Genomic DNA, 26712 nt, shown 5'->3' on the forward strand with positions numbered 1-26712 from the left:
CGGGCAGAAGATATAGGACAATGAAAACACGAACCACACGCCTTCTGAATAGTTTCTATCCAAGAGCTCTGATTGCACTAAATAATGATCTCAGGGCCAGTTGCAAGAAATAGCAAGTAGGGAGTAGGAAGGAATGAGACAGGTTTTTAGGTTATGTTATGCTTTTAATAGGTTATGTTACATTCTGGAGTATGATATGTTTTTATAGATTATGTCTGAATAGGATGAGAGTGTTGGAGATACGTGCAAATGTGTATGTGAACCCGGTCTTTGGGTGGGTGTTTGATTTTCGTTGTTGTGTATACTGTGTATATACGGACAATGACAATAAATTTATCTTAATCTTAAATCTTTCTGCGTTCAGCTTCCTTGGACCTCGTGGATGGAGAACAGAGGCAGAACGCTAAGAAGCATAAGTTTTACTTTGACATTTCCAGAGCCCAAATCACTTTAGATCAGGGTCTGTGGAACCTTTTGGCCCCCCAGATGGTGCTGGGACTCCAACTCCCATCAGTCCCTGCAGCCACCATGGCCAATGATCAAGGAGGATGGGAGCTGGAGTCCAGCAACATCTGGGGCGCCAGGGGTTTCCCATCCCTGACTTACACTATACCGGTGGTCAGGTTAATGGAAATAAAAGCTATTAGTTTGGACTAGGGAAAAAGCAATGTTTGTTATGCCTGTTATACAGAAGTATCTTTAAGCCAGGGACGGGGAATCTGCAGCCCTCCCGCTGTGGCTCCTAGTTTCCATAATGCCAAACTGCAGGTTATGCTGCCTAGCGGCAGATGGGAGGGCTGCCCCATCCATGAGTCTGGCCTCAGGATAGGAGGCTCAGAGGTGGGGCAGAAGATCCAGGCCCACGAGGAGTGAACCATTCTCCTGATCTGCCACTGTTGCGGCCTACTCCATTGTGCCCCATCCGCCGCAGCCTTTTCAGTCTCCATTTTCTTCCCTTTGTCTTGGGGGGGGGGGAAGAATGGCACCATTGGAGTTGGCAGTGTCATCTGTGGGGGACACAGGGAGTCACCCTCAGCAGGTGTGGGGGGCAGGACTCGTTGAGGGTGAAGCAGCACCGCTGTTTTGCCTCAGCGGCAGCCCTGGGAGTCCAAATATCGTCTGGAGGACTACCAGCCCCTCACACCCACAAGCCATACCACACTACTATACCCATAAGTGGCTAAACCAGACGTGGCGCCTGCCACAAAATGTCGTACTGTGTAGTGTGGGTATTCCCTCCCGTTCGCAGACCTACAATCCCCTGAGTATTTTAAACACTCAGTCCCTCTTGGCAGAAAACTATGGGCATGGTAGTTCTGTGAGGGGGTTCATAGAAGCTGTCAATGTCCTAAAAGGACAGTTCCCAGGATGCTTTGGGGCAGCCAGTGTACACTACTTTGGAAGTATACACTAGATTCTGACCAAACCAAGCCTCCTGGAGCACAATATACTCCCATCAAGTATAGTTTGGTTCAACAGATCAGGGGCTGGGGATCAAGGAGATTGGGCAAGGAGCTTCCACGGGTTATTGGGATGCCAGCTCCCATCAGCAGCACCCAGCACAGCCAATGGCCATGTGCTCTACCTATTGCCACCCAGGAGAAGGAGGTGAAATTTTCATGGGGGAAATTTCCAGCTCAAAATTGACACAAGAAGAATCATGTAGGATCAGAGCAAAGGCCCATCTTCATGAGAATCTTGTTCCTCACAATGGCCAAGCAGATGCCCCAATGAGAAGCCCAAAAGCAGGACAAAGCAACAACAGCTCCCCGAAATCATTCCCCAACCACTGCCGTTCAGAGTCATGCAGTTTATCCTCTCACAAATTTGTCTTAACCTCAATTCTCCTACAAAACCTACGTATTCTCCTCCGTTGTACCAAATGCTTCGGTATGCATTTTTTCGTGTACAAGGAGTTTGGCCCTCTGAGAGAAGCTTTTCATGCAAAGCAGGCATTTGAAAGGCTTCTCTCCGGTGTGGATTCTCATGTGTGTCCTAAGGTTCCCCTTTTGGCTGAAGCTTTTCCCACACTCAGGGCACTTGAAGGGAGTCTCTCCCGTGTGGGTCCTCTCATGTATGATGAGCTTGGACTTCTGGGAGAAACTTTTGTCACAGTGACTGCATTTGTACGGGATTTCCCCTGTGTGGCTCCGCTCGTGGGCAATGAGGCTGGCCCTCTGAGAGAAGCTTTTCCCACAATAAAGGCACAGAGGCGGGTTTTCCCCCGTGTGGATTCTCTCATGAGTGATAAGGTAGCGTTTCCGGTTGAAGCTCTTCCCGCAGTGAGAACACTTGTAGGGCCTCTCACCCGTGTGAGTTCTCACGTGTTCCCTGAAGAGTGAACCGCGGCTGAAGCTTTTCCCACAGTAGGAGCACTTATATGGGGCCTCCCCGGTGTGGATCCTCGTGTGTACCAGGAGGTCCCACGTGCGAGTGAAGCTATTCCCGCAGAAAGAGCACTTATAGGGTTTCTCTCCAGTGGGGATTCTCTGATGGTTAAGTGTGGGCCGGAAGCTTCTCTTGGGATCCACACAGGTTGTTTGCCTCTCATGAAGCTGGACCCTGTTTTCTTCCCCATCCTCGTTATCCTCCAGACAGGGAACAGTTTTCTCTAGAGTTCTCTTTGGTTCTCTTTCCACTTCCTGCTGACTTCCAAATGTTATTCCCTTCCTGTACATCTTGAAACCTTTTTCTCTTCTCAAGGTTGCCGCCTCCTTCTCATGCACTTGCCTGTCACCTGCAGCAGTAAACAATGGTCAAATGAGCAATTCCCATATTGTGTCCATTTTTACACAGCTACAATAGCTAAACTGACTCATTAGATTAGAGTTAAGGGTGTGGGGCAGGGAAGGGAACAGAGGCGTGATAGTTTTGTGACAAGACGGGGGGAAAGTCATTGATCACAGTAAAAAAAATTAAGACCTTACCAGAAAGGAATGATCTAAATATAATGTTTTCAAAGAATAATGTTTAGAACATAAGTTGGTATTGTCTTATTATATTACAGTGTTGTTTACTGGACAGCATTGATAACCATTATGTCTCTAATTAGACATGTAATATAACTCCCTGTTTATTTTTTATTTATAAAAAAATAGTTGTATACTGCTGGATCATACAATAAAACTATTAAAAGCTATTGTGAATATATCATTTATTATTATTATTATTATTATTATGAATAATTACTAATTGTTTTATTCATAAAAATGACTTAAAGTGACTTATGAACATAATAGAAGTAGTAATTAAATTATGAGGTATGTTACGTTTAAGTTTTGGGGTATTCCCCTCTCCCCATCCCGGTAGTCTTAAATATTATTTTTATGTATGGAATTGTTTTAGGTTAATACTTTTACTGTAACACTGCATAAATATTTTTTGGGGAACAGATTCAGAAATGGAATCTAATAAATAAAGAAATATTGTAAATAAATGAAAACACATTTTTTAAAAGGAAGCCATTTCCTCTTTTTTTATTTTGTCTTACACATGTTCTGAACTGATGCAGGCAGGCTGCCTGAGCTTAAGAAACAAGAGAGACGAGGAAATTCCTGAAGGGGGAAATTCCCCAGGGGTTGAAAAGCATCAAGTAGATTCCATGTGTGGAGATTCCTTACCTGTCAAGTCTGCAGCTTTGTCCTCTACCTGACCAGCCGCTCTGCAGAGTTGCCCTTTCCAAAAGTTGGGAGGAACCTGGCTTGCCTCACAGGAATTCGCAGCAGTTTCTCCAGAAGGCCTCAGCATCTGAAACAGCCACGGGAGTCCCGTTGATCCACTTTTATTTAACAAAACGCGTCTACCGCTAGATTGTACACAAAACATCTAAGCCCGGGGAAGCCAACATGGTGCTCTCAAGATGCTGTTGGCAGCGTACAGACCTTACCTGCTGATCCCAACTCCTGGCATCTTGGACTTCCTGCCTCATCAGGAAATCCTCCACGAGGGTCACCACCTGGGTGCAGGTCTCTGGGTCCTGCTCCCTGACTTGGCCCTGTATTCCCTGGGGCAGGACGGCCAGGAACTGCTCCAGAACCACCAGCTCCAGGATCTGCTCCTTGGTGTGTCTCTCCGGCTTCAGCCACCGGCGACAAAGCTCCCAGAGTCGGCTCAAGACTTCTCGGGGGCCCTTGGCTTTCTCATAGCGGAACTGCCTGAAATGCCGGCGTCGCACCTCCAGGTCCACGGTGTCCTTGTCCAGAACCTCTACTTTGACCTGTTCTCCAGAGGAGTCCAGGATCTCATCGCTGCTTTCTCCTCGGGGCCGTTGGCCAGCTTTGGCCACTCCCTCAGAAGTGACCTGACATTCATTGATGTCTTCCCTCGGTGCAGGCCGGGGCACCTGCAGATTGATCCCTCCCAAGCAAGGGGACCGCACAGCCTTCAGGAAGGCCTGCCATTGGCCTTCCCAGCACTGCTGGAGCACACCCTCGCTCGGTTCCTGCTTAACCCGCTTCAACGCTTCCTCTGTCAAAACCAACTTGGCTCCGCCGACCAAATTTTTAACGGCTGGGCCTTCGCTTGTGCCTTCCTCCATGCCATCCCATAACCTGGAGCCTGCCGGATCCTGTTCCTCTGTTTTCAGATTGGCTATCCTCTCCCCTTCGGCCATTTCCTTCAGCGAGGTGAAGCACAGATGGATTAGACCGAGGATCTGGACACAAAAAGAGTGCAAGTCTGTCAGTGGTGTTAGTGCTACTCAAGAGTAGACCCACTGACATTAAGCAAAAGGACAAACTTAGGTTTATTCATTTCAAAGGGCCTACTCCAAATATAGTAAGCTGTGGGTTAAACCACAGAGCCTAGGACTTGCCGATCAGAAGGTCACGGTTCAAATCCCCGCGACGGGGTGAGCTCCCGTTGCTCGGTCCCAGCTCCTGCCAACCTAGCAGTTTGAAAGCACGTCAAAGTGCAAGTAGATAAATAGGTACCGCTCCGGCGGGAAGGTAAACGGCATTTCCGTGCGCTGCTCTGGTTCGCCAGAAGCGGCTTAGTCCTGCTGGCCACATGACCTGGAAGCTGTATGCCGGCTCCCTCGGCCAATAAAGCAACATGAGCGCCGCAACCCCAGAGTCGGCCATGACTGGACCTAATGGTCCCTTTACCTTTACTCCGAATATCCACATCTACACTATACATTTAAAGCGGTATCGTGTCACTTTAAATAGTTGTGGCTTCCTGCAAAGAATATTGGAAAATGCAGTTCTTTTATAGTGCTGAGATGTTAGGAGGCCCCTATTCCACTCACAGAACTCCCTGGGATGATGGATTGATTGTTAAACCACTCTGGAAAGTGTAGCTCTGTGAGGGGACTTTCCTAACCACTCTCAGCACCCTTAAGAAACATACATTTATTGATTGATTGAATTTATATACTACCCTATACCCCGAGGTCTCAAGGCAGGTCACAAAGAAGATCACAATATATAAAATAAAAATACAAATAACCCAATAAGGCCCCCCCACCAAAAAAGTCACTTTTTAAAAGGGTATAGGATGTTGATCAGGTCAATCAAAGGCCTGGTTAAAAAGAAATGTTTTTGCCTGGTGCCTAAAGGTGTATAATGAAGGCGCCAGGTGAACTTCCCTGGGGAGAGCATTCCACAAACGGGGAGCCACTGCAGAGAAGGCCCTGTCCTCGTGTTGCCACCCTCCGAACCTCTCGAGGAGGAGGCACACGAAGAAGGGCCTCAGAAGATGATCTCAGGGTCTAAGTGGGTCCATATGGGAAGAGGCGGTCCTTGAGGTGTTGCGGTCCTGAGCCATTTAAGGCTTTATAGGTCAAAAACAGCACTTTGAATTGGGCCTGGAAACTAACTGATTCTGGTGAGCAACCTGACCGCTCAATTCTGCACCAACTGAAGTTTCCAAACCATCTTCAGAGGCAGCCCTACGTATAGTGCATTGCAGTTATACTACAATTCCCAGGATTCTTTGGTGGAAGCCATGACTGTTTAAAGTGGGACGATACGGCTTTAAATATACAGTGAACTTGTAGACTTAGCGGGCAACAACCCAGTGGTTTTCTGTCCCACTTCCAATGTTAATAACAGTACTTATGATGACTGCATTATCAACAATTACAGTTGTTGTGAAGAATTAACTGTGTCATTTCATCTTTAATTGCATATACATAAAACTTTTCAATTGTCACATTTTGCATTTTGCCCATGTGTACACTGTTGTTAGCTTTCAGAGGTTGCCACAAGTCTCTTCTGTCACTCTGCATTTACTCAAAGATGCCCTTGTCTGTACGGCAGTCTGCTCTGATCTGCCAATGAGTTTGCCAACTGAAAAACAACAACAGCAACTGAAAAGCGCCCCATGTATTCAACATTTCCAGACAGGAAGAAATTCAACAGGCAGAGCTTCCCAAGCTTAGAGAGGCAATTAAGAAGGCTGTACCTGTTGAATTCCCCTCCGCATGCCATGCAGCGGTTTCAAAAGCATGAAGACTGCTCTATGCATTAAACAACAGTATATTGAAACTTATCTCAGAAATGAGAGGGCTGATTTGGACTACAGGATCCAACGCTTCCTCTTCCATACTTTTGCATTCCCCTCCCCAATCCGGGAGAGATTTTCCTCCCTCCCTCCTCCCTACCACCCTCTCCCCAAATCCTGGAAAGCAGTTACCAGACTTGTTGGTCTAACTCGGTACAAAGGCGCTTCCTATGTCCTTTTCGCAGCCACTGACGCCCTCGGTCTCCTGGGATTTTCTATCAGTTTCTCCCAACTTTTCTGCAAATGGCCCCTCCCTCCTAAATTCCCCTTTAGCTCACCTCTCCCTGCAAGCTGAGAGCAGCAATCCCCCGTTTCCCCCAAGGAAAGGGCAAGGTGGGGACAGGAAGTGGCTTCATCAGCTTCTCAAATGGCCTTGCCGATCTAGGCACCACGCCTGCAGATCTCTATCAGCATAACCCTTCACGCACCGTGCTACAGAGGCTGCTTTCAGCAGTAGATGCTGTGGTTCAAGGCACCAGAGCAGGGACCAGATGCTTTTCTTTCTATCAGTTGGCAACCTTAGCTGCCACCTTTTAAAAAGAAGAAAAAAGAGTAGATGCTGCTTGCTTGAATTGTGACAGATCAGGCAAATAAGTTAACAATTCATGCAGCCATAAGTCTGTTGGGGGAAAATCACATGGGAATGGGTTGTATCAAACTTTATGGTTGGGGCTTACTTCTGAGTAAGCATGCACAGGTTTAGAACACACATCACACACCATCTTATTGCTGCTCTTTATAGGTTATCTGAGTGACTGAAAATTTAAGATCAGAGCTCAGGTCAGCTAGCTCTGGAGATTTCATTAACCTACTTTCAAGCCAACCCGCTCAGCCTTATGGACTAGAAACCTGGGTATCTCTGTGCATGTGTTTGTTTGGAATGTTTTTGTACTCAGTGTTCAAGCCTGCACAAATGCAGCGCCTCAGCTTAATTCTTACGAATGTTATAAGAATTTTATTTGACACCTGCCTGCCATTTCGCCAACTCCAGGGCATGTAAATAAATGCCTGATGATACCTCAACTCCTTCCCTGCCCTTCCTAGAATAGAACCCTGCCTCCTAGCTGTCAAGTTCCTGCTCAGCCTCTTTTGCAGAGCCTGCCTGGAGCTGCCATAGAACGCAGGGAAACAGTTTAATAAGCAGCATCTACCCTCAAACCTGCAGGGTTCCAATTGCGGTTGCTAACTTCCAGTGGCTCTGGGTTGCCCCCAAGTTTGGGGGAAGGGGGAGTGGCGCACAGTGCACAATGTCATACACATTTCGCCCAGTCCATCCTTCTGCTAGGCCCTGCCGTTCCCTGAAGCATCAGAAGATGCTCTGCAGCCCAATGCAGCGTCATGCGTTGACATTGACCAGGCCCCCTCAATATGGGGGGTGGGGCGGCCTGGGCCCCTAGAGTTGGAGCTGCCTGGTAACTTCATATTAGGTAAAGGTAAAGGGACCCCTGACCATTAGGTCCAGTCATGACCGACTCTGGGGTTGCGGTGCTCATCTCGCTTTACTGGCCGAGGGAGCCGGCGTACAGCTTCCGGGTCATGTGGCCAGCATGACTAAGTCGCTTCTGGCGAACCAGAGCAACGCATGGAAACGCCATTTACCTGCCCGCCAGAGCGGTATCTATTTATCTACTTGCACTTTGACGTGCTTTCAAACTGCTAGGTTGGCAGGAGCAGGAGCTCACCCCGTCACAGGGATTCGAACCACCGACCTTTTGATCGGCAAGTTCTAGGCTCTGTGGTTTAACCCACAGCGCCACCCGCATCCCATAACTTCGTATTAAATGCTGTCAAATAAAGGAAACAATCCATTCATGCTGCACAAATGTGAAAAAATGCCTTTATTCCAATGTTTCAAGACTGCATAAATTAAACTGCTTCTCTCTGTATGTAACAAATGCATTTAACGTGCCACCTGGAAATTGGAACGACTTTTCCCTTTGTGTAAACTGTGTCCCCTGGGTGGGAACAAAACTTAATCTGCACCTTGGTTTGTATCTGTATGTTTATCTCCTGCTATGTAAGATTCTGAAGACACCATTGTCAATGTCAGCACATAATCCATTTTAAATAATCAGCCAAACCTTTCGTTTCAGCCCTCGAACCTAGAGCTACAGCACCATTTTATAATGATGGCGTCCCGTAATGACATACACCAACACCCACATATGTCTGTCAGCAGCAGAAGCAGCAACAACAGAAACAACAACAACAAACCCCTCAAACCGGGAACAAAGAGCGCTATGCAAAACCACTATTTATTTAAAAGAACTTTTCCTAATAATTGGGCTGCTCACAAGTTCTCTCCTGTGTGGATTCTCTGATGTCTGCTAAGATCTGAGCTCCCTTTGAAGCTTTTCCCACAGTCCGAGCACATGTAAGGCTTTGCTCCAGTGTGGGCCCTTTCGTGGGCAATGAGGTTGGAGCTCCACTTAAAGCCTTTCCCACACACTGAGCACTTGTAGGGCTTGTCTCTGATGTGGGTCCTTTTGTGGGACTTGAGGTTGGAGCTGCTCCGGAAGCTCTTCCCGCATTCAACACATGGGTAGAGCTTCTTCAAGTGGGTCCTTTCATGGGCACGCAGGCTTGGCTGCTGGCTGAAGCGCTTCCTGCAGTACGCACACTCGTACGATGTCTCCCCCGTGTGGTTCCGGCGGTGCGCAGTGAGGTCCAGTTTCCGGCCAAAGCTTTCCCCGCAGTCCAGGCACTCAAACGCCTTCTGTTCCATGTGGGTCATCTCATGCAGAGCGAGGTGAGAGGCATGGCTGAAGCACGCGTCGCAAACCACGCATCTGAACGGCTTCTCCTTCGTGTGGCTCCGCTCGTGCGCAATCAGGCCCGAAATCTGGCTGAAGTTTCTCCCGCAGTCGGGGCACTTGTACGGCTTGTCCCCTGTGTGGGTTCTCTCGTGGACAATGAGGCCCGGTCTCCTGCTGAAACCCTTGCCGCACTCAGCACACTTGTACGGCTTCTCTTCCTGATGAGTCCCTTTGTGGCTGAAGAGGCCCGACTGGTTGCTGAAGCCCTTCCCGCAAAGCGGGCACTTGAAGGGCTTCTCCCCTGTGTGGATCCTCCCGTGCGTAATGAGGTTGGAGCGGAAGCGGAAGGTCTTCCCGCAATCTGCGCACTTGTACGGCTTCTCGCCCGTGTGGGTTCTCTGGTGTGTGATAAGGTTTGACTTCTGGCTGAAGCTCTTCCTGCACAAGCCACACACCTTCTGCTTCTTGACCTGTTGCGTTCTTGGCTGAATTTTGTGCCCATCAAGGTCACAGTTGTTTTCTTCACAGGGAACAGATTTCCCCGCCTCCCCTTTGTCCAGACACTTCCTCGGCTCTCTTTTTGAGCCATGTTCACCCTCAGAAGCTGCTTCCGATTCAGGAAGTTTCTCATCCTCCATTTTGCTCACCTGCCCTTCTCCTGCTAGGGAGAAAAGCAAGTTGGATACTGTTATGCAGCAAAATCTGATTGATTGTGTGATTGAAATCATTATGGCAAAAGGCTGTAGCTAAGCAGCAGAGCAACTGCTTTGAATGCACAAGGTCCCAATTTCAGTCCCCAAGGGCATTCCTAAGTCGGGCTGAGAGAGACTTGTTATGTATTCAGTGGTCTGTGTTTGCCTGAGCTTGAGTCTGGACTAAAGACTCTGAGCTCCTGTGTTCTGATTTGATACATGATATCCAATCACAGAACAATTCTGGATTTGGACCTCTGCCATTGGCCCTTAAACTTTGATTCATGATTTGCAGCTTGGAAGTTTAGACAGCCAATCACGTTGGGAGTGGGAGTGGCCCAGGCCTTCACAAATGTATATAAGCAGTTGCTTTGCCCCTGTTATCCGATAATGTAGTTCAACAAAGGTTCTTGCTGTGATCACTGTGTCTTGCCTCATGGGAACCCACCTATACTTCAAGACTCACTGTCTGAAACCCGGGAGAGCCACTGCCAATCAGTGTCGAAAATACTGAGTTAGATGGACTAACGTTTGGATTCAGTATAAGGCAATTTCCTGTGTTCCTATCTTCATGAAACTTTGCAAGATTTTAGATGTTGAACTATAAATGTGCTTATATACTATAATCCTTCCCTTCAGGCAGTAAAATATAACTGAGGGCATCTAGTATCCATATATAAAAAATTATGTATGTTAAAGTGGGCGTGTACCTCCATTCTTCTTCAACTCCAGATGCAGATTTTCTAGGGAAGGAAATTAGACAATTAACAACCTGCACCATTTTGCAGTTTCTTTCTCTCTCAGGACCCCTTCAGACTTGCTGGTGGGGTTTTTGGGGGGCAACGAAAGCTGGACAAAAAATTTAAACCGGATCATGTGCTGTACAAGATTTTAACAGGAAATTAGGGAACACGCTCAGATTGGAAACAGGTCAGTAGGTCTGTCTTAAAACCTTTTCAGGCACAAACAGTATTGAAAGCAGTCGAGGATAACTGCCCTGAAGGACATAAAGGAGAAGGACCTCTCCACACCCTTCGCCATCTGTGGCATGGTGACAGACAAACAGCAGACAACAGTTCTCAGGGTGATTTAACAATCAATCTTCTCTTCCCAGAGAACTCTGGGAGTTGTAACTCTGTGAGGTAAACAGGGGTGCCCCAAAAACTCTCAGAACCCTTAGCAAACTACACTTCCCAAGGATCTGAGATCTAGCGCCGAGGGCCTTCTGGCGGTTCCCTCATTACGAGAAGTGACATTACAGGGGACCAGGCAGAGGGCCTTCTCGGTAGTGGCGCCCGCCCTGTGGAACGCCCTCCCTTCAGATGTGAAGGAAATAAGCAGCTATCTTCTCTTTAAAAGACATCTGAAGGCAGCCCTGTTTAGAGAAGTTTTTAATATTTAATGCTGTATTGTTTTTAACACTTGATTGGGAGCCGCCCAGAGTGGCTGGGGAAACTCAGCCAGATGGGCGGGGTATAAATAATAAATTATTATTATTATTATTATCATCATCATCTTTGGGAAAAGCCATGCTTACTTCAAGTGGTATGATACAGCTTTAAATATATGGTGTGGAAGGGGCCTTAGCCCTTTGCATTAATTCCAATGGGTCTTCTTTGCATACAACTGTGAACTGTTTCTTTTCACTTTACTTACATGTCATTTTTTAAAAGATGCTATGACATGGATGAAAATGCCGTTTGCTAGGTTTGAAAAACCTTCTTATTTTCATGAGCTGCTTTGAGCTCAACTTTACTGTGGGGGAACACATGCCAGGGTGCAACCAAATCAAAACCCTTCTTCACCTTTGAACGCCAACAGAGTTTCCAGAAAAGCAGCCCTTTTGTGGGAGAAATCGCTCAACCTCTGCTCCAGCTCCCCCAAACCCGGCTGTGGTTTCGGGAAGAAGGTATCATCTCTGTGAAAAAGAAAGAAAGAATAGATGTTGCTGTTGGAGGAAGAGAAGGCTAAACATGAATGAACTGCCCTGTTGGATCCAGGCCAAATGATTCACACTGACAAAGATTGAAGCTTCTAGAATTCCCAGGATTCTTTGGGAAGGGGGAGCCATTACTGCTTAAAGTGTGATGATACAGCTTTCAATTTATAGTGCAGGTGGTAGTCAGGAAGATGCCATTCTACTCCAACTCCCATGAGCCCACAATCAGAACAGCCAATGGTCAGGGGTGGTGGGAGCTGGAGTGCCACAGCATCTGAAGGAAATCATGTTGGCTGCTCCTGGTACAAGGACATTTTAAGGAACTGTGTGTGGGCTCTCCCTCAAATTCCTCCCCCACCCACTGATCCCAGCACCTCATAGTTCAGAGAAGATTGCTGCCCAATAGCAGGAGCTAGTAAAATTGAATTCAGAGCTCACCTGCCGCCAGTGCTGTGTAAACCCTGCGATAAAGAAAAGATGAAAAGAACAGTTTATGGAGCTGCCAGAGAAGATTCTGGTTCTGCTGTGCATGACAGGCTGAGCCATTTGAAGCCAATTCTTTCTCTCAAAGAATGACAGGTAATAATAATAATAATAATAATAATAATAATAATAATATCTTTATTGTCATTGCCCCCTTCGGGGACAACGAAATTACAGGTACTGTAGTTTGTTAAGTGTACCTGGCAATTGTACCCCTCTGAGGGGTTAACTGCACTGCCCAGAATTCACTGAGAGGAGAAATGTGCTTTGAATGTGTTTTAAAGATATTGTGTGCATGCAGCCTAAAACTTGATCAGAACCAAAAAGGAAGAAAACGCTGCATATTACAGCCAGCATGTTCATGGCAGATTCAACCGTCAGTCAGAGGGGTCCTAATTTTGCCTCCGAGGCTGTTTTGCTTACATGACACCAGGTCTGGGACAGATAATTGCACAGCTGACTTTGAACACCCTACGCTGCCTGGCTGGTATGGGCAAAAGAAAATTTTTCACCTGGTGTCATGCGAACTATGTCCTCCTGTCAGAAATGGCCCATTAGGGGAGGTCAGGATCTGAACCCACTTCTTCACTCTGCTATAATCAATTAAAAATCATAACAACAACAACAGCAGCAACAACAACAACAACACCCATCTGGCTGGGTTTCCCTAGTCACTCCGGGCGGCTCCCAACAGAATATTAAAAACGTGGTAAAACATCAAACATTAAAAACTTCCCTAAACAGTGCTGGCTTCAGATGTCTTCTAAAAGTCAGATAGTTGTTTATTTCCTTGACATCTGATTGGAGAGTGTTCCACTGGGCAGGCGCCACCACTGAGAAGGCCCTCTGCCTGGTTCCCTGTAACCTCACTTCTCACAGTGAGGGAACTGCCGGAAGGCCCTTGGTGCTTGACCTCAGTGTCCGGGCTGAACGATGGGGGTGGAGATGCTCCTTCAGGTATACAGTGGTACCTCAAGTTACATACACTTCAGGTTACATACGCTTCAGGTTACAGACTCCGCTAACCCAGAAATATTACCTTGGGTTAAGAACATTGCTTCAGGATGAGAACAGAAATCGCGCGGCAGCAGCGCGGCGGCAACAGGGGCCCCATTAGCTAAAGTGGTGCTTCAGGTTAAGAACAGTTTCATGTTAAGAACGGACCTCCGGAATGAATTAAGTTCTTAACCTGAGGTACCACTGTACTGGGCCTCAGGTATGCTGTTAATCAACAGCAGGAGCATTGTTGGGCAATGTAACATTATTTTTACTACAACCTTATTTTTGCAACACTCTTCCTACCGGCAACGGCTGCTGTGCCTTTTCCCTTCCTGGTTCACTGTGGAGGGAAGTCTCCCTGGAGACCCGGAGAACCTCGTTCTTTAGCCAGCTCAGCAGGACCTGCTGCTGTTCGTCAAGAACCTGGTGCATCTCCTTCCACTCCTTGACAATCGTCATCTTCTCCGCTTTGATCTCTCTCTGCCAGAAGAGAAGATTATAGAAAGGGGGACGGTGAGCTTAGGAGAAGATCCCACAGATCAGAGAATCCCTAGGCCTATGAGCGTTGACCAGGCATGCTGGATCAGGCCAAAGACCCATCTAGTCCAGGATCCTGTTCTCACAGTGGCCATCCAGAGCTGCTGTCAGTGCGTGTAGATAATACCTAGCTGGGCGGACCAGTGAACTACAAGGCAGCTGTCTCTGCTTCTGCTGGAGCCCCTGGAAGGACCCTCGTACCTACGGGACCGCCTCTCCTGGTATGTCCCACGGAGGACCTTACAGTCTTCAAACAAAAACACCTTGGAGGTCCCGGGCCACAGAGAGGTTAGGCTGGCCTCAACCAGAGCCAGAGCTTTTTCGGCTGTGGCCCCAATCTGGTAGAACGCTCTATCACAAGAGACTAGGGCCCTGCGGGACTTGACATCTTTCCGCAGGGCCTGCAAGATACAGCTCTTCCACCAGGCCTTTGGCCAAGGCACAGTCTGACCCCCTCCTTTGGCAGTCCTCACAGAACTCTAGCCCAATGGTTGATATTAAACTGATCTGAACTGATTTTAGAATGAATAGATTTTAGAATGCTGTATTATTTTACTGTTGTTAGCCTCTCTGACCCTGGCTTCGGCTGGGGAGGGCGGGATATAAATAAATTATTATTATTATTATTATTATTATTATTATTATTATTATCTGTTCAACAGCTGGCAGGAACCTCAAGGTGGGATAGCATCCTGATGGGCTGTTGAAAGCGCTCTCAGGTTTGGGAAAGTGGCTGTTTGGGAGAAGTGTGTTGCTTTCAGGGAACTGCAGATTCGCAGGCGTGACTAAGGCAAACTATAACCAATGGTTTTTATTCATGCTTTGGATGATGAAACAAACCATGCTTAAACAAACCACAGTTTGATGAGCCATGGTTTAGCACAGGGGTAGGGGAACAGGATCCAGCCAGTGGCTCAGAGCCTGACCTTCCACAGGACATTTTGACAGGTGGCTGGGGCTGCCCACCTTGCCAGTCGCCAAAAGGGCTGTATCTCAGTAGCAGAGCATCTGCTCTGCACACAGAAGGTCCCGGGTTCAAATCCCAGCACCTCCAGAAAGGGCTGGGAATGAACTCCTTGCTTGGAGCCCTGGAGAAATGGTGCCAGTCACTGCAGCCGGACCAATTTGGTTTGATTGACAGAATCATAGAATTGTAAAGTTGGAAGGGACCCCAAGGGTCATCTAGTCCACCCCCCATAATGCAGGAATCTCACCTAAAGCATCCATGACAGCCAGCCAGACTCACTATAAGGCAGCTTCCTATGTCCCCATGAACTCGTGTTATCTGCTCTTAAACCCACTCAAGTCTGTGACCATCACCACATCATGTGGCGGGCAGTTCCATGCATTAATGATTTCTTTCTTTCCCACTCAAGTGGGTGGTTCACAGATACCTACCAGCAGATCTTCGCTTCTCTTTTGCTCCTCGATTTTGATGTCTCCTTCCCTTGCCAGGCGACCCAGGCGATCCTGTAACAAAAGGAATGAAAGCGGGCACCTTTTGAAACGTTAAAACCACTCTGATTAAAATAGTCCACTGGGAAAAGACTCTAGCTTCTCACCAGGGTTTATGGCTGGTGAAAGACCTTTTAGCGGATCTTAGTTTCTCCACCTCCCTCCTAGCCCTTTTTCCTCATATGCTGTGTCATGAAAACATACAAAGAGCTCTAAACTATCAGAACCCGCTCCTGAAGCTCCTTATGCCTGCAACTGTTACCTCACCATGTGGTGGGGAGTTCCACACATTAATGATGGACTGTGTGAAGAAGTTCCTTTCTTTCCTTCTCACTCAAGCAGGTGGCTAACGGATGCATACCTGTAGCTCTTTGCAGCTTTTTTCTTCCTCGATTTTGACGTCTCCCTCTCCTGTCAGGAAAACCAGATGATCCTGTAACAAAAGGGGTGAAAGGAGGCACATTTTGAAACCTTAAAACTGCCGCGATTGAAATAGTACAGAGTTTGCAATGTTTTGCTGTTCTGCGGTGCTTTTGTGATTATCGTGAGCTGCTCCGAGCTCAACATTTGTTGCTGGAAAAATTAGAATGGAAAAATCAAATCAAATCAATTCAATCTTTCATTTTTAGAAATTAAGCACACAGGGTGTGGGTGGGTGTAAAGGCAAGTTTGGTGCTGCTGTTGCTTTCACAAGCAAGTTGCTTTCACACATTACGTTTCTAGATGTGTGTTGAAAAGATGTGTGATCACCATCTCAGGACCTTCTCCTTGTGCCCCCTTCCATGAGAGGTCTGGAGGGTGGCAAGAACAGGCCTTTTCAGTGGTGAGCCCATAGCTGTCAGCTTTCCCCTTTTCTTGCGAGGAATCCTATTCGGAATAAGGGAATTTCCCTTAAAAAAGGGAAACGTTGATAGCTATGGGTGAGCCCCCACCCCCAGCCTGTGGTATGTTCTTCCCAGGGAGGTATGCTTGGTGCTACCTTCAGTTACCTTTAAGCAACAGCAAAACCTTTTATCTTTACCCAGAGAGTAGTGGTTAGAGCGTCACACTAAAGCCTGGGAGAACAGGGTTCGAAACCCCATGTGGGCCAGTCACTCACTCTCAGCCTAACCTACCTCTCAGGGTCGTTGTGGGGATTATAGGAGAAGGGGAGAAGCATGCAAGCTACCTTGAGTTCCATGGAGAAAAAGGTGGGATATGAATACAATAAAATAAAATGAAAGGTGGCATTGTGGCCCCTCTTGTGAGGCAGGATCAGTTAGTCTGCCTTTTAATTATAGACTACAGCTGTACTCTTCGTTTGTTTATAACCAGTGCTTTTTTCAGGGAGGGGGGTACACAGGGGTACACATACCCCTAAACATTTTGTGAATCTATGTACTTTTGTTCATTTACTGTATTTATTTTTCCCAATCTGAACTATAAAATGGTGATTTTCTTGAGTCAAAATGAGAGTACAGTGGTACTTCGGGTTACAGATGCTTCAGGTTACAGACACCGCTAACCCAGAAATAGTACCTCGGGTTAAGAACTTTGCTTCAGGATGAGAACAGAAATCGTGCGGTGGCAGCAGGAGGCCCCATTAGCTAAAGTGGTGCTTCAGGTTAAGAACAGTTTCAGGTTAAGAATGGACCTCCAGAACGAATTAAGTTCTTAACCCAAGGTACCACTGTACCCCTAAACATTTTTTTTTAGAAAAAAGCACTGTTTATAACAATTAACGTGAGCTGCTTTGAGTCACTCTGTCAGAAAAGCGTCTGACAAATATAATAAATTATAATCTCAGATGTACTCCTAGGAACTAAGGGAGGCTGGTCCTCAGTTTTGCCCTCTAGAAGAGAGGAGGAGGATGGGGACAAACCATTAGAATTACCGGTAGTTGGCTCTGCTGGTCACTGGCTCTCTGGCGCCGCCTACTGTTGGGCTCCTGGGCTTCCGCCCTACCTGTCCCAAGGGGCACCAGCCACCACTGCTGGGAAGGAAAGAGGAGGCGTTTGGTGGGTCCCTACCTGCGCTTCCTCTGTGTCAGTCATTCTCCTTCCAGGGTTGGGGTTCCAGAGTGAACTAAGGTGGACAACCCGGATCTGCAGCAAAGAGAAGCAGCTGGCAAATTCAGAAGGGGCAGAGGAGAAACAGAAGTATATGGTATTGGGAGCGACAGAGGAACATGAAATCACAGGGACTGAACCTGGAACCTTCTGCATGCAAAGCAGGTTCTCTGCCACCGATCCACAGCCCTTCCCAAAACAGACAAAGCCTTGACATGACATGAAATTTATTACAGTCTGAGACCAGCTTGAGAAACACAAATGGAACTACAATACCAAAAGCAAAACGAACATTTAAAACAATATACAACAATGGATTTTAAGTTTAAAAGTGTGATAGGCATATAAACACATAAAAACTTTAAAACAGGCTACCTTAGAGAAATGACCCAAAGTCACCCGTGGATCCGGGTTTGGGAATTTTCTTAACAAACTAGATTGAATCAGGGGATGGTCTGCGCCTACAGATCTGTGCGCAGAATCTGGCGACAATCTGGGTCGTCTTGTGGTCTTTGCCTAACAGGAGAAGATCGACTTTTTGCTTTACCGGGAGGTCAGCAAGCCTCACCAGCAGGGGGTCAATGGTTTCTCTACGTGCCTCATTGTAAAAGGGACATCTGAAAAATATGTGTTCAGGGCTTCCTATATCCCCCAGGCACAAATTATCTGGACAATGCCTTAAATTTGATAGAGGCTTTCAGGGGTGAGCTCCCTGGCAACTGCTTTCAAGTTTCCCCCTGCTCAGCCCTGGAAGGTGTGCCTTGATGAACGACACCAAGGGCGCCTCTGAGCTTGCGCAAAGTGTTTATCTGCTCCGTAGCTGTAACGGATTGGAGGCGGAGGGGGATCCACTGAGGCATTTGTGCGTCAAAACCAGATCAGCAAGAGCATCTAATAATTTAAATCTCCCATCGTGGCCTCTTGATGCTCCCCAACCCTTCTGAAATCTGCTCCAAGGCCTGGACGAAGGCAAGGGCAAAGGGACTCTGAGCTCTCCCTGCCTGATCTTCGGTGCATTTCCCCCCTGGAAAAAAATTTCCCCTCTTCCCTCTCCCTCCCTGTATTTCTCTCACCGGATGCAGCATCTTCATGGGAAGCCCAGCCCCTCTTGGCGTTGCATTTCACAACACAGAGAGGCAATTTCAGAAGCAGCACAAAACGCCTCTGGATTTTAGGAAAGGAGAAAATACGAAAAGAGCCCTCTAGCGGCTATTTTGTATAATTTTTTTAACAGGAGGCCCTCTCAGACATCCTTTCTATTCAAGAAATAAGTTGCTGGATCAGGCCAATAATCCATCAAATGCCAACAGTGCCCTTCAGCTCTCTATATTGGACAAACAGGCGAAACCCTACGCCAAAGGATAAATGGACATAAATCTGACATCAGGAATCACAAGACAAAGAAACCAGTAGAAGAACACTTCAGTCTCCCAGGACATTCTATACAAGATCTCAAAGTAGCTGTCTTATTACAAAATAATTTCAGAAATAGACTGGAAAGAGAAGTCTGAATAAAGACATTGGATTCTTATCTCATTATACATGATAAAGCTATTTTTAGCCATCTCACCATTTGCTTTTTCCTGTTAAGATCAATTGCAGGCGTTAACAGTCGTCAACAGGCTCATCACAGCTATCTGCCAATCACCCATTCCCACCACCCTTCTGAGTAATACCCCTCCCCACCCTCTCACTATATATAAGGGTCTGGTGACTTCTGTTTCAGTGCATCTGAAGAAGTGTGCATGCACACGAAAGCTCAAACTTAGTTGGTCTCTAAGGTGCTACTAGAAGGATTTTTTAAAATTTTGTTTCAACTACGGCAGACCAACACGGCTACCTACCTGTAAATAATCCAACTGTTCAACTATTCATTTTTATTTTAGATCATCATTACCAGCATCATCATCCTGACCTTCTCCCTGCAGTGCCAGTGCAGGTTGGAACAAACATAGTGTTTTAATTTATTGGAAGCTGCTGCCCAGAGTAGCTGGGGTAACCTTATCAGGTGGGCAACATAAATAATAATTTTTGATGATAATAATTGAACTCCCTTATTGTGCAACGGTAAAAATTACATTTCTTGCTCTGCCCATATTGCCTTTGGCCACGCCACCATGGGAAAGTATATCGTTTTCCCTGACTTGTGCCTGTATGAACAATTAACTTTTTGCCTGTTCTGTCATTATTAAAACACACAGCTTGCTGTCCATCTAGGGATTTTAAATCAGGGGTAGAAACTTCAGGCTTGAGGCCCAAATGTGCCCCCTTGAACCTCTCTCCCCTTCGCACCAGCTCCTGGAATTATCACATTGGACTCGCTTTCGGTGCCCTGAAAGGGACAGCCTCAGAATGCAGCCAGTGGGCATTCAGATCTTTCCCAACCCTCGCTAGAAACTGTCTTCTAGGTTTTAACAGGAAGGTTTTAACTTGTATGTGCACACATGATGTTGCAAAATATCTGCCCGTGTTTGTGTGTGAGAGAGACAGAGATCTTGGAAAATATCTGGCCCTGTGTAAGGTAAAAGGTAAAGGACCCCTGGATGGTTAAGTCCAGTCAAATCCAACTATGGGGATGCGGCGCTCATCTCGCTTTCAGGTTGAGGGAGCCAGCATTTGTCTGCAGACAGCTTTCCGGGTCATGTGGCCAGCATGACTAAACTGCTACTGGCGCATGGAGGACCGTGATGTGTGCCAGAGTGCATAGAAACACCGTTTACCTTCCCGCCGCAGTGGTACCTATTTATCTGCTTGTACTGGCATGCTTTTGAACTGCTAAGTTGGCAGGAGCTGTGACAGAGCAACAGGAGCTCACTCCATCGCGGGGATTCGAACTGCTGACCTTCTGACTGGCAAACCCAAGAGGCTCAGTGGTTTAGACCACAGCGCCACCCGAGCCTGGCCTGGTGTATGGGCACACAAGGGCAGATATTTTGCAAGATCTCTGTCACACACACAGGCAGATGTTTTGCAAGATCACATGCACAAGTACACTGATATTTTGCTTCCTGTAAAAACCATATGTAGGTGAAGCCCTGCGGTTCCCTCAGTTCCCTGATAAGAGGGAGTGACGTTAAGCTACTTTGGAATGGCAGTTCTGGGAGGGCATTAAGCAGGGTCTCCTAACTGTTGGTGAAAGAGGTTTGAAAAAGATTATTATTCTCTCGTAGCAGAGTTAGCACAATGGCCGATTGCTCCAAGTACATTAAAACTTGGATGAGATTTTACATCTGCTCTCATCCGCCTTTAAACGTTGCCCATGAAAATACTTAGATTAGAATACATCACAGACACTTAGCTTTGCAAATAAGGGAATGTTTTACTTTCAAATAAGGGAATATCTTACTTTCAGAGTTTTGGCTGTTACAGTAAACAAGTCCCCATCCATTGGGAGTAAAAGTAAAAGGTGGGGGGATGGTTCCAAATGATTTAAAAAGAAGAAAACTTTGTTTCATTAGAAAAAAGAATCACACAGTCCATCTGTTAGAACAATATGCAGGTTTTAAATGAGCGGGGGAAGGGGGGGAACCATGTATGCCAGCTTGAGCTCCCTGAAGAAAAAGGTGTGATATAAATATATTATGTTCCATAATAATAATAAAACAATGTATGCAGGGCTGCAGGTTCCCCATCCATGGTCCAGAGGAAACTAAGAAGGAATTGTCTGAGAAGGGGAGTGAAATGAGGATGAGAGAAGAACACTGGAAGCTGTAGAGGCAAGGAGAGTGGGTGGACCTATTCCATTTTAAATAATCAGCCAGACCTTTCAGCCCTCTTGCTTGAGCCTAGAGCTACAGCACCATTTTATAATGATGGCATCCCATAATGCCATGCACCAACACCCACATACGCCAGTCAACAGCCAACAGTGAACAAAGCCAGCACTGTGCAAAACCACTGTTTATTTAAAATAAGTTTTCCAAATAATTGGGCTGCTCGTGAGCTCTCTCCTGTGTGGAATCTCTGATGTCTGCTAAGATCCAAACTCCCCAGGAAGCTTTTCCCACACTCCGAGCACCTGCAAGACTTCACTTTGGAGTGGGCCCTTCGGTGTGACTTCAGGTTGGAGCTGTTCTGGAAGCTCTTCTCGCACTTGACACACAGGTAGAGCCTCTTGCCCAGGTGGGTCCTCTCATGCGTACACAGGCTTGGCCTCTGGCTGACTTTCCACAGTCCACACATTCGTATGGTTTCTCTGCTGTGTGGTTCCGGCAGTGCGCGGTGAGATCCAGTTTCCAGTCAAAGCTTTTCCCACAGTCCAGGCACTTAAATGGCTGCTTTTCCACGGGTCATCTCAAAGGTGCGAGGCACGGCTGAAGCTCTTGTCGCAAACCACACATTTCTACGACTTTTCCTCTGTGTGGGTCCTCTGGTGCACGTTCAGGCCTGGCTTCTGCCTGAAGCTTTTCTCGCAGTGAGGGCACTTGTACGGTTTTTCCCCAGTGTGGGTCCTCTCGTGCACGATGAGATCCGTCCTCCTCCTGAACCCCTTCCCACACTCCGCGCACTTGTACGGTTTTTCCCCCGTGTGGGTCCTCTCGTGCACGATGAGGTCCGGCTTCCTCCTGAAACCCTTCCCACAGTCTGCGCACTTGTACGGCTTCTCTTCTCGGTGGGTACGTCCGTGACTGAGGAGGCCCGACATCTGGCTGAAGCTTTTCCCGCAGTCTGCGCACTTGTACGGCTTCTCGCCCGTGTGGATCCTCTCGTGGATGATGAGCTCCGGCTTCCTTCTGAAGCGCTTCCCGCACTGAGGGCACTTGTATGGCTTCTCCCCCGTGTGGGTCATCAGGTGGACGAGGAGCTCTGAGCTCCGGCAGAAGCTTTTCCCACACTCGGAGCACTTGTACGGCTTCTCTTCCTGGTGAGTCCCTTCATGACCTTTGAGGGCCGACCGCTGACTGAAGCCCTTCCCACAACGCGAGCATTTGAACGGCTTTTCCCCTGTGTGGATTCTCTCGTGTGCGATGAGGTAGGACCGGAAGCCGAAGCTCTTCTCGCAGTGAGAGCATTTGTACGGCTTCTCACGCACGTGGGTTCTCTGGTGGACGGCGAGTTTCGATCTCTGGCAGAAGCTCTTCCCGCAGTCTGCACATTCGTACGGCTTCTCGCCCGTGCGATGTGTGGTGAGGTCTGGCTTCTCATGCATGGCAAGGTGTGCGGTGTAGCTGAAGCCCTTGTCGCACACCACACACTCGTGCAGCTTCTCTGCTGTGTGCGTCCGCTCGTGCGCAATTAAGCCCGACCTCTGGCTGAAGCTTTTCCCGCAATCGGGGCAGCCGTACGGCTTCTCTCCCGTGTGGGTCCTCTCATGCACAATGAGGTCCGCCCTCCTCCTGAACCCTTTCCCGCATTGGAGGCACTTGTATGGCTTTTCCCCCGTGTGGGTCATCTTGTGGACTGTGAGCTCTGAGCTCCGGCGGAAGCTTTTCCCGCACTCGGAACACTTGCACGGCTTCTCTTGCCGGTGGGTCCCTTTGTGACTGACGAGGTTCGACCGCTGGTTGAAGCGCTTCCCGCAATGCGAGCACTTGTACGGCTTCTCCTCCGTGTGGGTCCTCTCGTGCATGATGAGGTTGGAGTGGAAGCGGAAGCTTTTCTCGCAGTGCAAGCATTTGTGTGGCCTTTCGCCCGTGTGGGTTCTCTGGTGCGAAATGAGTCCTGATCTCTGGCAGAAGCTCTTTCCGCAGTCTGCACACTCGTACGGCTTCTCACCGGTGTGGATTCTCTGATGTGTAATAAGGTTTGACTTCTGACTGAAGCATTTCCCGCACTCGGCACACATCCTTTGCTTCTTGATCTGTTGAGTCCTTGGCAGAACTTTGTGCCCATCAAGGTCACAGTCGTTTCCTTTGCAGGGAATAGATTTTGTCCTCCTCCCCTTTGTCCAGACACTTCCTCTGCTCTCTTTTTGAGCCATCTTCATCCTCAGAAGTGGCCTTCGGTTCAGGGCACAGAGACCTTTCCTCCACTGCTCCTTCCGTTGTCCTATCGTTCTGTTCCTGTTGCTCAGTATGATCCATCAGAGGTTTCTCATCCTCCATGTTGCTCACCTGGCCGTCTCCTGCTAGAAATAAGCAAGTTGGATACTGTTCTATGAATGCAGCAAAATCTGATAAATTCTATGATTTCAATCATTGTGGGAAGGGGTTTTAGCTAAGTAGCAGAGCATCTGCTTTGCATATAAGGTCCCAGCTTCAGGCAGGGACTCTCTCTCTGAAACCCATGTAAGCCACTGCCAGTCAAAGTAAACAATACAGTGGTACCTCGGGTTACAGACGCTTCAGGTTACAGACTCCGCTAACCCAGAAATAGTACCTCGGGTTAAGAACTTTGCTTAAGGATGAGAACAGAAATCACACGGCAGCAGCGGGAGGCCCCATTAGCTAAAGTGGTACCTCAGGTTAAGAACAGTTTCAGGTTAAGAACGGACCTCCAGAACGAATTAAGTTCTTAACCCGAGGTACCACTGTACTGAGCCAGACGGGCCAATGGTTTTGAGTCAGGATAAAGCAGTTTCCTGTGTTCCTATCTTCATGAAATTTATTTAAGAATAAAAGAAAATTATTATAAATTAGTTTGGAGATGGTATTTAACACCAGTCAGATTAAATCAAATAAACAATGAATATTCGGTGTTATGTTGGAGGGGATGCCAGGAAACCAGGAATTATATTCACATGTGGTGGGGGTGTAAATAAGAACAATTTTTTTGGCAAAGGGTGTTTAAGGAGATAACAGAAATCACTGGGTTAAAGCCGACCAAAAGTCCAGAGGTAGCATTATTAAACATTTACGATGGGATGGAAGGTTTGCAGGCTATGAAGGACTTGCTCACAAATTTATTGACAGTCGCACAAATTATTATAACTAGGAAGTGGAAGGGGCAAGCAGAATATAAAATGGAAGAATGGTATAAAGAGGTGTGGGATATAGCTATTAACGATAAATTAGCATGTGCCATTAAGGTAAGACAGGGAATATGCAGGATAAATGATTGTGAGGAGATATGGAAGGTGTTTGTAGAATTTGTACTGTTAAAACAGAAAGGGGTCAAACCATGGCGAGAGTTGTTGAAATTTTGGGAGTTTGGATAGTTACAGTGGAATGGTCTCAGTGGTGGGGTGCACATTTTTATTCTTGTTTATTTATGATTATTACTTTGTCATAATAATAATAATACTGTAGTAATAATAATAATAATATAAAAAGAAATTTAAACCTTGCAAGGTTAGAAATGTTGAGCTATAAGAATACTTATATATTATCATCCTTCATTCAGGCAGCAAAACGTGTTGGTCTCTAGTATGTAATTTTATTTTACTTTTAAAGTTAAAGTGTGTATGTACCTCCATTTCTCTTCAACTCCAGATGCAGATTTCCTGCAGAAAGAAAGAAAAAAAATTAACATCCTTCACAATTTTGTCCTTTTTCTCTTTCTCTCTCAGGGCCCCTTCCAACTGCTGGCGGACTTTCTGGCAATTAAAACACTTATTAGCCGATTCATGCTGTATTCATACTGGACCAAACAGAGGTCATTCTCCTTTACTTGTAGCCCTGTGATGCTTTCCCAACATTACCACAATATTATCATCTGGAGCGACCCTCCTGGGTTTACAGCACCACAAAAGCAGGTCAAATAAATAAACTGGAACATGTGTGGTGTAAAAAGTTACAGGATTCCAGCAGGAAGTTGGGGAACATGCTGACTGGAAACTTCTCAGTAGGTCCGCCCTAAAACGTTTGCAGGCTGTAACAGTATTGAAAGCAAGTATAACCTCCCCAATGTCATCATGAGCCCAAATCATCATGCATGCACAATTTTAAAAGACTTATGGAGAAGCCTTGCCTCTCCATACGTCTGCGGCATGGTGACACCGATGTCACAGACAAACAGTAGACAAGAGTCCTCAGCGTGGCTTAACAAACAATCCCTCTTTGCAGGAACTCTGAGGAGAATGGGGTACCCCAGCAACTCTCAGAACCCTTAACAAACTACACTTCCCAGAATTATTTGAGGGAAGCCATTCTCATTTAAAACAGTATGCTACTACTTTGTACAGTCAAACCTTTGTTCCCAAACGGCTCTGTTTTGGAATGTTTTGGCTCCTGAACACCAAAAACCCGAAGTAAATGCTCCGGTTTTCGAATGTTTTTCAGAAGCCAAACATCCAGGGCGGCTTCTGTTTGAGTGCAGGAAGCTCTTGCAACCAATCGGAAGCCGCACCTTGGTTGTTGGAATATTTCAGAAGCCGAACGGGCTTCTAGAACAGATTACATTTGACAACCGAGGTTTGACTGTATATTTAATTTCAGAAGAGGCCATAGTCCTCTGCATTAATTCCAATAGGTCCACTTTGCATAGGATTAACGTTAGACACAACTGTGCATTTTTTGTTTTCACTTCACCTATACAGTGGTACCTCGGGTTACATACGCTTCAGGTTACATACGCTTCAGGTTACAGACTCCGCAAACCCAGAAATAGTGCCTCGGGTTAAGAACTTTGCTTCAGGATGAGAACAGAAATTGGGCTCCGGACGCACGGCAGCAGCAGGAGGCCCCATTAGCTAAAGTGGTGCTTCAGGTTAAGAACAGTTTCAGGTTAAGAACGGACCTCCAGAACGAATTAAGTACTTAACCTGAGGTACCACTGTATGTCATTGTGGCTTTTCGAAAGATCCTAGCAAATAAAAATCCTTCTTCACCTTTGAATGCCAGCAGTGTTTCCAGCAAAGCAGCCCTTTTGTGGGAGAAATCGCTCAACCTCTGCTGCAGCTCCCCCAAATCTGGCTGTGGTTTCGGGAAGAATGTATTGTCTCTGCAAAGAAAGAAAGAGAGAGAGAGAGAGAGAGAGAGAGAGAGAGAGAGAGAATGTGTCTCTGTTGGAGGAGGAGGAGGCGAAACATCCATGAACTCTTGGATCAGGCCAAAGAGCCCGTCCAGTCCAACACCCTGACATAAGGATAGAACCTTCTAGAATTCATAGGAATCTTTGTGGGAAGGGGAGCCATGACTGTCTTAAGTGACATGATATTGCTTTCAATTTATAGTGCAGGACCCAGGACAGGGATGGCTAAGAATATGTTGTTGTCCAGGGATGATGGCAGCTGGAGTTCAACAGTATTTGGAGGACAAAATGTTGGCTGCTCCTGGTACAAGGACATTTTAAGAAACTGTGTGTGGGCTCTCCCTCAAATTCCTTCCCCCACCCGCTGATCCCAGCACCTCATAGTTCAGAGAAGATTGCTGCCCAATAGGAGGAGCTAGTAAAATTGAATTCAGAGCTCACCTGCGGCC

At 47.0% G+C, this 26712-nt stretch overlaps 3 protein-coding genes across 8 annotated transcripts; all 3 read right to left on the reverse strand.

Moving 5' to 3' along the window:
* Positions 1-1663: 1663 nt before the first annotated feature.
* On the reverse strand, positions 1664-7028 carry LOC308469581 (uncharacterized protein). Of its 2 annotated transcripts, none has more exons than XM_080992253.1 (4): positions 6783-7028; positions 3887-4654; positions 3621-3747; positions 1664-2737 (listed from the first exon to the last, which is right to left on the reverse strand). In XM_080992253.1, the coding sequence occupies exons 1-4, from the start codon at positions 6858-6860 to the stop codon at positions 1857-1859; spliced, it is 1854 nt and encodes a 617-aa protein (XP_080848379.1). In that variant the 5' UTR covers positions 6861-7028; the 3' UTR covers positions 1664-1856. The 2 variants fall into 2 exon arrangements, with proteins under 2 accessions (XP_080848379.1, XP_080848380.1); XM_080992254.1 differs by lacking the exon at positions 6783-7028 and adding an exon at positions 6637-6776.
* A 1288-nt stretch (positions 7029-8316) lies between these two features.
* Positions 8317-20833, reverse strand: LOC308469569 (uncharacterized protein). Of its 4 annotated transcripts, XM_080992213.1 has the most exons (10): positions 18487-19248; positions 17789-17929; positions 17375-17449; positions 15727-15798; positions 15309-15380; positions 13677-13853; positions 12330-12352; positions 11758-11870; positions 10663-10695; positions 8317-9921 (listed from the first exon to the last, which is right to left on the reverse strand). In XM_080992213.1, exons 1-10 carry the CDS (start codon positions 18502-18504, stop codon positions 8795-8797), a joined length of 1851 nt encoding a protein of 616 aa, XP_080848339.1. In that variant the 5' UTR covers positions 18505-19248; the 3' UTR covers positions 8317-8794. The 4 variants fall into 4 exon arrangements, with proteins under 4 accessions (XP_080848339.1, XP_080848340.1, XP_080848341.1 ...); XM_080992214.1 differs by lacking the exons at positions 17789-17929; positions 18487-19248 and adding an exon at positions 20760-20833; XM_080992215.1 differs by lacking the exon at positions 17789-17929 and having other exon boundaries at positions 18487-19247.
* A 462-nt stretch (positions 20834-21295) lies between these two features.
* LOC308469708 (uncharacterized protein) lies at positions 21296-26233 on the reverse strand. Of its 2 annotated transcripts, none has more exons than XM_080992562.1 (3): positions 26121-26233; positions 24762-24794; positions 21296-23477 (listed from the first exon to the last, which is right to left on the reverse strand). In XM_080992562.1, exon 3 carries the CDS (start codon positions 23337-23339, stop codon positions 21756-21758), a length of 1584 nt encoding a protein of 527 aa, XP_080848688.1. In that variant the 5' UTR covers positions 23340-23477; positions 24762-24794; positions 26121-26233; the 3' UTR covers positions 21296-21755. The 2 variants fall into 2 exon arrangements, with proteins under 2 accessions (XP_080848688.1, XP_080848687.1); XM_080992561.1 differs by having other exon boundaries at positions 21296-23480.
* Positions 26234-26712: the final 479 nt, after the last annotated feature.

Source organism: Podarcis pityusensis, assembly GCF_964106645.2.
Source record: "Podarcis pityusensis genome assembly, chromosome: 2".
Taxonomy (NCBI): domain Eukaryota; kingdom Metazoa; phylum Chordata; class Lepidosauria; order Squamata; family Lacertidae; genus Podarcis; species Podarcis pityusensis.

Excerpts from the sequence above, each read along its gene's own strand:
- LOC308469708 (XM_080992562.1), bottom strand. The coding sequence starts at position 23,339 with ATGAAGATGGCTCAAAAAGAGAGCAGAGGAAGTGTCTGGACAAAGGGG.
- LOC308469569 (XM_080992212.1), bottom strand. The coding sequence starts at position 17,635 with ATGTCATGTCAAGGCTTTGTCTGTTTTGGGAAGGGCTGTGGATCGGTG. Across the intron at positions 15,799-17,374 it reads CTGACACAGAGGAAGCGCAG|GATCATCTGGTTTTCCTGAC; the intron begins GTAGGGACCCAC and ends CTTTTGTTACAG. Across the intron at positions 11,871-12,329 it reads TTACACAGCACTGGCGGCAG|AGATGATACCTTCTTCCCGA; the intron begins GTGAGCTCTGAA and ends TCTTTTTCACAG.
- LOC308469581 (XM_080992253.1), bottom strand. The coding sequence starts at position 6,860 with ATGAAGCCACTTCCTGTCCCCACCTTGCCCTTTCCTTGGGGGAAACGG. Across the intron at positions 4,655-6,782 it reads CTCTCAGCTTGCAGGGAGAG|ATCCTCGGTCTAATCCATCT; the intron begins GTGAGCTAAAGG and ends TTTTGTGTCCAG. Across the intron at positions 2,738-3,620 it reads CAAAGCTGCAGACTTGACAG|GTGACAGGCAAGTGCATGAG; the intron begins GTAAGGAATCTC and ends TTACTGCTGCAG.